This window comes from Poecilia reticulata, chromosome 4 (assembly GCF_904066995.2).
Source record: "Poecilia reticulata chromosome 4, P_reticulata-male-v2, whole genome shotgun sequence".
NCBI classification, from domain to species: domain Eukaryota; kingdom Metazoa; phylum Chordata; class Actinopteri; order Cyprinodontiformes; family Poeciliidae; genus Poecilia; species Poecilia reticulata.
Genome location: NC_088833.1, coordinates 30,159,257 through 30,170,584, shown reverse-complemented (window position 1 = coordinate 30,170,584; position 11,328 = coordinate 30,159,257). Strand labels below are relative to the sequence as shown.

At 41.7% G+C, this 11,328-nt stretch overlaps 1 protein-coding gene across 3 annotated transcripts in view; it reads right to left on the bottom strand.

Annotated features, from left to right (window-relative positions):
- The window catches only part of LOC103463997 (pre-B-cell leukemia transcription factor 1), a 76,487-nt gene extending 65,582 nt beyond the window's left edge, over positions 1 to 10,905 (bottom strand). For 2 of the 3 annotated variants that reach the window (XM_008407791.3, XM_008407790.3), the window contains exons 1-2: positions 9,901 to 10,905; positions 8,330 to 8,403 (exon numbers count right to left, since the gene is read on the bottom strand). In XM_008407791.3, the coding sequence (XP_008406013.1) occupies positions 8,330 to 8,403; positions 9,901 to 10,085 (259 nt within the window). In that variant the 5' untranslated portion in view covers positions 10,086 to 10,905. The remainder of the gene's footprint in view (positions 1 to 8,329; positions 8,404 to 9,900) is intronic. The other variant, XM_008407789.3, reaches the window with a different exon arrangement.
- Between the last annotated feature and the right edge of the window lie 423 nt (positions 10,906 to 11,328).

Below are 11,328 nucleotides of genomic sequence, written 5' to 3'. Positions count from 1 at the left end.
GCATATATTTTGTCAACGACCTGATTGGACAATGCACACCTGGCTCCACCAGAGGTCTCAAACAATAAAAAAAATCATTTGAAGTCAATTCAGCTGTTTTTTTTCCAATCGGATCAGTATTGGCCAATACTAAATCTCAGATATCATTATTGGTATCAGAAGTGAAAAAAGTGTATTGGTGCACCTGTAAGAAAATAAAAAGAAGATAAAAAGTGAAAACTGTAATATATGTTATCCATATATATATATATATATATATATATATATATATATATATATATATATATATATATATATATATATATAGTTGTTTGAAGTTAACAGGAATTTAACACTCAGTTTACCTCCCACCTCTGCTTCCTACTACTTTTTCTCAACAACAAAGCCTCCTGCGTTATGAGCCTTCGTGGGGTTCTTATGGTAGCTGTGTAATGCGTGCAGGGAGCTGGATCAGTGGATGCCACCGCTGCCAGTCAGAGAAATTTATCGCCCACAATCGTGTTGTGCTTTTCCAGAAAGCTCTCCGGTAACTCAGGAAACACTTGTGTGGAGGCCTCAGTGTTATTGCGGGATCTTGAAGCTCAGTTTCCTGCTAGTGGGGAAATCTGAAATAATACCTGCCTGGAGAACCAAGCGCGGTATAAATACAATGCCAGCTCCCGCATGCAGTTAATGCATCTCCTGTTCCTCATAATGCAGTGTAAACTGAGTGTAGATACAGTTACAAACACAGATACTAAAACAAAAAAAAAGGCTCATGCTGTAAGGTGACAGAGCAACTGCTCTACTGCGTTAAATATAAGATGCAAATGAAAAGAGAAAATCTATCATGACTGTAATGTGGCCTGATAGGGGGGTGCAGGGGGAGGCTCTCCTCTGAGGAGCTGAGCGCTGTGAGGAGGATGATATATGGAGGAGTTGGATGAGAGGTGAAGAGCGTGGCGAGACGGGCCGCGGAAGGGCTGGATGGCTAGGTGGGAAGGGGGCTAACAGGGTGGGAGGGGGCGGGGGTTTGACTCCGGAGAGCCCAGGGGCAAAAGTGGAATAAATGTTGATTAGTGTTGATTTTGTCCAACGAGCACCCGGCAACTGACAGAGGGACTAAGCTGGAGCGAAAGGGAACCATTAATCTTGGTCTGGTTTAAGCGGCATATATTAATTTGTGTCATTTCCACTACGAGGAGAGAAACCTCTCCTTCTCTCTCTCTGCCTCCCACTGTTTGAGAGCCGCCTCAGTGGGGCGCGGGTGGGGGCGGGGGGTGGATTACAGAGTAAGCCTGGAGGTGGCGTCTGCAGCTAGCACAAGCAGGGGGGTAGGAGGGAGGGGGGAAGGAGAGGAGAGGAGGAAATGAGATTCCAAACACTGCATTATAGAAAATGAACTCCTGGGGGGGTTGGTATGGCAACCACCTTCCCCATGTGCCATTGCATGTTCAATTTAACGTGCATAACAAATTTGCAGACTTGATTAAATTCGTAACATATTAAGCAGGGCGGCATGTGATGCTAGCGGAGGAAAGCCACAGGGAGCGAGGCTGCACAACCGGCAGTGGACAGCAGGGGGCGATGTCGGAACCTGCGCTCTTTTACCAGTCTAAGTGGATGCTACCTTCACTGAGTGATCCACAGCAGAGTTCTTCTCACACACTTGTACACCAGTGGTCGTCGGGAGAGGAGAAGGAATCCTGCAGGCCAGGAAGTAGAACGTTTACTTCCTTTTTAGTCAGACAAGAAGAAGGGAAAAAAAACACGTTCCTTTTCCTTGACATCAATGTTAATTACCAACTCATATTCCTCTAATTAAGCTCTTTAATATGATTAACACGTGTCAATTAGGGGACTGACAATTTGCATAATGTATAATGTAAGCACATTGTTCCGTACTGTTATGGTGTTAGTTCAGCGTTTATGGTGCCGGCTCTGACTCTGGTGGTTCTGTGCTTGTGACTCTGAAGGAAAGCTAAACTCTGTCAATTTCCTAAAACACTTTCCCAACTCGTGTCCAGCCAGGCAGAAGTCCTCACTCTTCCTCTCCCTGAGAGCCTGTTCTACCTGGGGGGTCGTACTCATTTTTAACTCCAGTTCCATCGTTGAGACTTATTCACTGAATCCTTTTATGAAACACTTGGCTTTTAAGTGAGAACTTCATCAATTTAATGATACAGAACACAGCATTTATGAGAGAAAAAAAAAGAATCCCCAATAAGTGGATGTGTCTCTTCTTTTTATGCTACTTCTCTTGATTTTGAATATGCAACATGATAGAGAGATTATTTGTTTGTAAACTCCAAAACCATTGCGCACGCGACTTGACTGCAGAAGGAGCCGACCAGGCTTCAAACTCTAACTGGTTGCCATGGTTAACCACATTTTTTTTTTCTTTGCTGTTTTAACATCAGTAAGAAACGCACTACATTTTGCTGTCAGTGTGCTACATCTGTTGATCACAGTATCATAAAATAAGTTATGCTATCAAACTGACATTTGTGAGCCATTAATGACCCACATGCTTTACATGCAGGTTAGTGGATAAAATGGCCCAAACCTCAGTGGCTAGCAATACCAGATATTCAAGGTTCAATATTTGCAAATTTTTTTTGTTAAGCATACATAATATAGTCAAAAGAAAATGTAGCTTTGGAAGCTGAAATATCAAAGCGCAATGCTACATGACACGCTATTGGCTAGCATTTGCAAGGCAGCCAAACCGGAGTGCCATTTACTTTACTTGGCACTGATTGGCGCCAAGTAAGAGCGCCAAGTAAGAGCACCAATAAGAGCAGAGATAATTAAGACTGCAGGTGTTAGCTCCAGGGGTAATACGGAAACGGTTTCCACTGTGTGCATTAATGCATACAAAAGTATATTTTGTGTGTGAACTATAAAAATAGGCAGTTCTAAGTGTTTTGAGAGGAAGTCTCAGGTATTCACGGATTTTTGCTGTTCGCATCTGCAGGTTTCAGCAAGTCAAATGTAAGGTTTTTCAAGAAGCTTTCTTAAGTTGTTGAAAATGAGAGTTTGCTCTCAATCAACATACCTGGTTAAATAAGGGTTAAATAAATAAAACATAAGACCTTTTTAATGCCACCTTAAATTAAATTTAAGAGCAAGAAGATATAAATATAGTAGATGTTTGGGGCATCTTGCTGTACTACAATCAAGCATGGCAAAAACTGCAACATTTCTGGGGTCTGTTTGAGGCAGTTGGCAGCAGTTTTGTGCTTCTCTGTAGGCTGTAGAGCGCCGCAACCCCCAATGGTAACCAGCTGAAACTTTTCTTTGGCAAGAGAAGTGAGCCAGAGGTGAAAACAGACATTGTCCAGCCAACTGGCTCTAAATTCATACTTAACCCAAGATAGACCCAAAATAGCTAACTAGCTAGCAAGGGTATATCAACGGCTAGCTAGCAGCCGCCTCCAATACCAGAGTGCAATGAAGATGTCTGCGTGGCCCAAACTTTTGCCTGACAAAAAAGTCCCACGAAAAAAAAAAAAAAAAACTACATGAGATTAAATAGTGCTGCCATGACAAAATTTAAGACCATTCATAAATGTATTTCAGGCCAACTTGCATTTTTTTTTAATGAATTTAAGATATTTTAAGGTTTTAATTTTAAATACATGAAGGTCAAATTTAAAAATACTTTACTGATCTCAAAGTAAAATTAAATGATGTTGCAGCTCAAATTAATTCACATTCAGAGTTACTGTAGATAGTGATGGTTAAGACTTTTTAGAGATGCATTAACACCTTGAATTTTGTCATGTTAAAGATCTTGAAAATGAACCACTAGGTTCTAAACTGTGTATTTTTAGTTAAAATAAATCATTGGAAAACAAACAATGAATCAAAGCTTTTGCCACTGATTCATTGGCTACAGCAATGATTCAAACAAAAACCACAATTTCAACCATGTACTAAAGCTTTTTCCTTAAATGACTCCTTCCCTAATGCTGCTAACAACAACTCCTTCTCCATCAATCACTCTGCTAATAAAGTCACCAGCCTGATGAAGCTTCACATCCGATGGCCGTGTGGGCAACTCGTTACTGTCCTGAGATCAGCGGCTGTAACACAAGCAGGCAGATACCAGCCATACCTGGCGAGACTTTAGCGGTCCAGGGCTTCCATGCCCCTTCCACAATCAGACCTCTGGCTCCTTTAATCCTGTCAAACATTATCCCCTACCACCTTGTAAAACACCCCATTTTCACCCTTCCAAAAAATAACATTACATCACTCGGCTGGTCGCTCTCCTAACTGGAGGATCCCCTAGGCTTGAAACTGTGCGCTACACAAACACGCACGGCACGAGGGAAAGGCGGCCTTTTGTTGAGGTTGAGAGAAAAGAAACTAAACAGAGAGTCAAAGCACAGTGAGCTCGGTCAAGGAGTGGGTTTGTTTGACACGGCTCAAGATTTATGATGTTGACGAAGTGTTTACAGAGGTCAAAGCGGCTCATTTTCCAAATCAGTTTGTCAGCCGTTTGCTTATCTAAAGGGCCCTTTTCATCAATCATGAAAAAGGTGATGGGGCAGAAGGGGGGGGAAAGGACCGAGACAAAACATAACTTGAAAATATGTGATGGAGGGATTGTTTGATTCCTTCATGGCTGTCAGCTTGGCAGAGCAGTGAGGAAGAGGTTTAATGTTGTTGCAAGGTGTCTGATAGTATCAGAGCAGAGGGATTTTCTATTATAAACTGTTGGGTTCAGCTTCGCGTTTTGATTCTGAAGCTGCATGCCGAAAGCAAAACGACATCCATGAAGCCGTTGGAGACGAACCGTAACCGCTGTCTGCCGAAAAGAAACACACACTCACACAGGGATGGCCGTGGTTTAAATAAAGTGTTCCTTCCTTCGCCTTTCCTCCCCTATTGTGCTTGTTTGCACTGCCCCGCGGTTCTGTCGGCTGTTCCTCGCTTCATCCCAGCAAAAAAAAAAAAAAAAAAACATACACAGCACAGGTCAGAAGTTCAGGCTCTAGATCAGCGCTGGCACTGTGTGATGCTGGGATGGAAGATCCACCCAGGCAGAGAGCAGGGCGAGCGTTCCCGAACAGGGCGAGCCACTGCCGCCGCTCCATTTACACGGCACGTCTGCAGAGCGCCGGGCCGGTCTGAGGTCACATGACCTTTAGTAAAAACACTATGCTTCACAACCTTGTAATTTTAAAATGCTTGATTCCAATTTTGGCCGATACCATTATTTTTATCTGAAAAAAGCAATAAAGTTGCCAAGTTGGCAACAAGTTGGGCTACTATTGTTAACTGCAAACATGTAGACATGACCTGGTGAGCCGGTTTGTCAGTCAAACCTCATGGCAGAGCAAAAGATGACAGTGTCTGATTTTTAGACATTTGTTGAGTTAGTTAAGATGGGGGGATAAGATCGGCTTCACATGTTAAGTATCAGCTGATCACTGATCTCCCAAAAATTAAGGAAACTGACACCAATTAATCAGCTGACCAAGAAATTGGTGCACCCCTGCATTCAAATTAAAAATAACTTAGATCATTCCAGGTATATTCAGCCAAGCAGTCACTTCTTAAGAGGCCTCTGTCCGTTGCTATGTGTCTCATATGACATGACATGTTAACAGCTCAGTTCCTGGGCAGCAGAGATAATATTCCTCAGTAGCATGCAGGTTTCCCCCACAAATCCAGCTAAGCCTGGTGATAGGGGCGCTACAGTCCACCAGCTGCCCCACCGTGTTTTTGTGTTAAGAAATGTTATCAATAGGTATTAACTTTGGAAATAAAAAACATCTACAAAGAAAATACAGCAGTGGATTAAATAAAACTTGTTTTTCTTTAAGTTGTGTATGATCTAGTGCCATTATCATTCTAAAGAGATAATTGTCTGCTAAGGATTAATGATAAGATGACAAGGACGAACACCTGACAGGCATTTACAGATGATTTTTGAGCATTTGAATTGATTCAAGATCCCCAGGACTACGAACTGTGATTCTCTATAGAAACATGTTTTTTCTCTGCACCGTTAGTTAGAAACTCAGGCAGATCACAGTATTTATTATAGGTGGTCAATTGTCGTATCGTTTATCTTGAAAAAATTATCATCATGGTAAGAATTTTGATTTATCGTTGTCATGACAAATTTCAGTTATTAACAGTAAATAAAAATCAAAACTGACAGTATGATTGGAAATGTTGTTTTTTTCTCCACTACCAAGAGCAGCAATAAATATCAGTAAATTGAAAAACATGATTAAATGCAGTTACTTAGTGCAACTCAGGGAAATAAATCACATTTTTAAGTAAGTGGCGTACTGATGAAGACTGTTTCAAATGGGAATGTTTATTAAGAACAATCAATATGTTTGTGGTGATATGAATGATGTGCCATCCACTCACAGCCATACAGTTATCTAAAAAAAAGAAGCAATAAATTGTTGGTTTTTTTAAGCATAATCTTTTTCATTATCATAACAGTTCCACAAAATATTCCTATAAAATTCTAAGTCCGCATCATCCACCAAAAATATCAATTAACAATGTTATGGAATATGGAATTTGTTTTTCTTGTAAGTAAAGCCATCTTTCAGCCAGCTGAACAGCAGAGCACAGCAATAGGTGGGAGACGGGGAGGCTATTCAGTCCCTTTGGCACCGGACGTTTAAGCATTAACACCAACGTTCAAAAGTGCATCAATGTTATCGTTAGAATTGATAGCAAAGCGGCATACCGATCTGATTAAATGAGCAACAGCTTCACTTATCTACTGCTAATAACTTTATGGCAGGAAATAACAGAAGAAGCAAAGACACACCTGTTAAATTATATAAATAAATACAATAAAAATATTTGTAGATATGTGAATAAATTAGAAAATTAACCGAACTAGTAGCAACAAGTCGCTTGCACCCATAAAAATTTATTTTAAATACCTCACACATGTAAAAAAACGATAATATGGATATTTATTTTCATCATTTAGTCACGAAAATAGAAGAAAACACCACATTATTTTGTTGACTTATTTTCCAAGCTTTTCTAAATTTGTCTTTAAAATAAGCATTTGCTGTTTTTTTTAACACAGAAACTTATAATCAACAAATTGACTTTAAATCTAAAAGTACTGAGACCATTTCCCTCTTTTTTACCCTACTGAATCACGCCAACAAAATAGAAAAAAGATATTATTGAGAAGACAGACGAGGAGATCCAGAAACAGACAGAGTCAACCTGAGTTGAGGAACCGGCGTAAAACTGCAGGAACATTTTCTACTTCCACCTAGAACTCAGCTCCAACGTGACGACAAGCAAGGCCCGGATCTCCAATTAGCCGCACCTTGTGTTAATAGGTTACCAGCTGAGGGGAAGGCAGGGAGCCGTCCAGGTTACTTTGCACTCAGCCAAACTTTGGGTGAACCCCGGCGAGCTGCAGGGAGTGAAACATCACGCATATCTGTGTCACTCCCCCCTCCAAAAAACATACCAAAGCAACAGAAAGAAGAGAGAAGCAGCGGACTTCAAAAAACAAACACACACACACACACACGTATATACACACACACACCTCCTCCCCCTGTTGCGCTCTCTCTTTCATGAGGCTGCGGCCAAGTCAAGATAAACTGCCAGGCTAGGTGGGAAGAGGAAGGGGAGGGGAGTTTAGTTAGGCTGTAAAATAAGCTCTGATGAAAACATCCGTGACAGCACCAGGTGACGGAGGATCACCAACATAAACAGCCACCAATGTCCCCAAAAGGTCAAGTATGTGCAACTTTCCAGACAATGAGACCCTCCCTCTCGGCCTCCACCCATTCGGTTTGATTTCACGCGCCGATGAGTGTGAAACACACCGAGAGCAAGCCGGCACACTTAAGCAACTTCCATCTCGTCGGTGGAAGTTTCTACCGGCGTCGCAGACGGAGGAGTAAAAGACACGATCACACTAAAGTGCAACAATTTCACCGAAAAAAAAAAAAAAAAATGTCACGGGGTGAGGAGAAGGTGGAAACGGCTCTGGAAACATGACTTTACGTCTTGTATGTTATTTCTCTCAAAGCAATTATTCTGCTGACACGCTGCCTCACAACTGCTTTAATAGAGAGACACAAAACATAATAGAGACAGACGTATTCAGCAGACTTGACAGTTAACTCACAAGGGGGAGACAGCAGCGTGCGTGTCACAATCCAGCTCGCTGCTTTCCGCTGTTCTGCCATAAAAACTTCCTCCATGTTACGGCACGGGATTTATTAAGGTTTCTAGTGCTGAACAGCTGCAGGAGGGAACACACGCCGCGTAGCTGTACCTGCTGCACGGCTCTTGGCAATGCAAAGTGTGATGTGCTGATTGGACGTACCTGTTTTTTCTTTGATTTCGCACAGAACGTTGAAAAGCGCCGGCTTCATTCTGTGACAGTTGAGAGCGTGTTTCCTGAAACAGAGAGGTGGCTTGGTGAGCAAAAACCGAGGGCAGGAAAAATGTTAAGAGACAGACCTCAAGCCTGGGGAATGGAGAAGAGCTCAGTGTGCATTCTGATTCACAAAGTGCTGCAGTGCAAATTGTGGTTAAAAAAATAATTATTATTCTCTAGGAGCACAACAAGTGTTTCACTAATACAATCAACTTAAGTGCCAGGCTTCATTTCAGATCTTGCTTGAAGAAAATTTGCGAACAGTTCCAACTTCTAATCCTTGAGATACACAGAGAAGAGTTTCAACAACCTGAAAATGCTGTTCTTTTTCTCTGCGCTACTCATTTTACTGTTGTTGATCACAATGTTTTAGCTGCTGATGCTGTAATACCTTTAAAAAACAGCACATGTTTGACAAATGGAAATATCCTAAATTGCATGTTAGCTAAGTTCTATTAAAATTGTAACTCACTGAAAAACTGTACAAAGATTTGAGTGGATAATAATCTTTTTTTTTTTTAAACTCATGACTTCTTAATGTAAAAAATATGCAAGAATAAATAGAGATTATTAGTTGTGTAAGTGAGTATGTATAGAATTGGCTGGAAAATGCGTGAAAACTATGTTTCAGTGATAATTTTGAGTTTTGGTTTAATATACAACACAAGTATTACACTATAAACTTATTACGTGTTGGAAGCAATGTAAGTAAAATGATTAATTAAACAGTTAAATGATGAACAGGTGGGTGAACATACAAGCTTGAACAATGAAGATATGTAGTATTTTATTAGATTAACTAGCAAGGGCTACAACCAGCTCTCACGGTGTTACAATCCAACTGCTTCTGGAATAAATTGCCTCATTCAAAAATGGCCAATTTTAAACATATTTAGGTTGTACAGATATATATATATTTTATTTATTTATTATTTTTTCATGCCTTCCTTAATATCTTTCCTTCTCCTACTTAGCAGAAAACAAACACTGTGAGGTTGTGTACCTGTTATCCATTCGTTTGTGTGCTTTTATGAAACTGCGCAACAACTTAAAGTGATTCCTCAAGCTTCACTCACTTTTATAAGGGACAAACAACATGGATGACGTTTTTAAAACTCAATCTTGTGTCATCTATAGCAAAGTATACTGCCGATTAAGATATGTTGTTTCTCGGTGGATATGTTTCATGACTAATAAGTGAGAAATGCAGCTTTTTCGAGCTGCATTTTCGAGCTAAATGCAGCTCGAAAAAAAGTCATTTTATAAAGTTGGCGACACGTCGCCAATAAACGCCATTCTTTAAAAAAAATATATTTTTAATTGTGGGTTTTATCTCGACCTTTAGCTTTAATATTATAGTTAACAGTAATATTTTAAATTTAATTAGTTGAAAGTTGTGCTTTCTTTATAAATATAGCACAGATATGATATGATAAATGTACTATTGTTGCTTTCTTTAAAAATGAGCTCCGGTTCCCCTCCGCCTCCCTCTGACATCAAACCGAGAAGTCTCTTACCTGGCCTGGGCTTCGTCCAGACTTTGGTCCGTGATGGTCATAATTTGCTGTAAAATGTCTCCAATGTCCTGCTTCCTCCCGTCGCCGTCGGCTCCTCCGGTGCCTTCCAAGTGCTGCGGCAGGCCGGGGTGCCCCGCCATGCCTACCCCCGTGTGAGAGTGCATCAACCTCGGCTGCTCGTCCATGTCTTCGGCCACCCTTTATTTTTTATCTAATTCTATTTGTCGCCAACGCTGATAATTTCCTGTAAAAATAAATACAGTAAAAAAAAAAAAGAAGAAGAAGAGGAGAAGAAGAAGGGAGGACGGAGGAGAAGGGAAATAAATCCTGGTATTTCTTCCTATGAGCGTTTTAGAGACGCTCCGCCAACAGGGGAGGGAAAAAGAAAAAAAGAAAAAAGGTGGCGTTAGAGAGGGAGAGCGCGGAGCAACGAGCCCTCTCTGGTTGCTTCCCTCAGCTGAGCTGGTCGAAGCTGAATGTGAAATCTGATCTGAACTGCTGTGGGCTGCGAGTCTAAACCAGACAGACAGCTGCTCTCAACTAGTAATGCTTTTCCTGTATCCAAACCCCGCTCCGTCTTCTAAAAACAAGAAAGGAAAAGTGGCTGTGAGGAATAAAACAGCAGGGATTTACTTCACTCGCTCCATCCTCTCGCTTTTTGTCATGTTCAGCACAGGCAGGGCTGGCGGCGACATAGCGAAGAGAGCGCGAGAGTCAGGCTCCGCCCACTCGACGTGATTGGAAAGGCGCTGGATTTAGCCCCACCTCGAAGAGCATCGAGATCATCGGAATGTTGGATGCAGAGGAGACGCTCCGGTGTGGCCGCATAGCGTTGCGATCAGGGGAGGAAAAAAGGCTTGTTGATGGATAGAGCGTGAACTCGGTGTAAATAACAGCGACCGGGACCCTCCTAATGACCTCAGCAGAACCCGCACTCCCTCCACACGAGGCCATTTAATTTCCACACTGTGCCAAGATGAGGTGCACCAATCAGAGCTGTTGGCCACCCTCCAAATTTGTTATGAATATTAGCTAGATGAAGATTTATGGCTTAGAAAATAATTCGGCTAATGAGACACATAACAGATGAAAAACACATTTTTGATATCAGTAATGTAAACACTGCAGAAAAACCCTACAGTCAGCTTGCTTTGTTGGAGTTTTGTCCATTCATTTCCAGGTATGTCGCAGGGCTCCGCTTGGCTGACTTTGGCAGGGTCTTCCTAATGTAAGGCGGTGACCCATGTTGCGCAGCCAAGCAGCAAGACCCGAGTGTGTCTGGCCAGGCTGAAAAGTGCCCTTCAGGCCCAGCGCTGCCTCACAACCGCTGCACCGCTCCACCAAGAGCCATTCAGAGGGAAGAGAGAAGAGAAGGAGGAGGAGGAGGGTTGGATGGAAAAAGGCGCTCCAGTGTAGAACTAAAGTCTG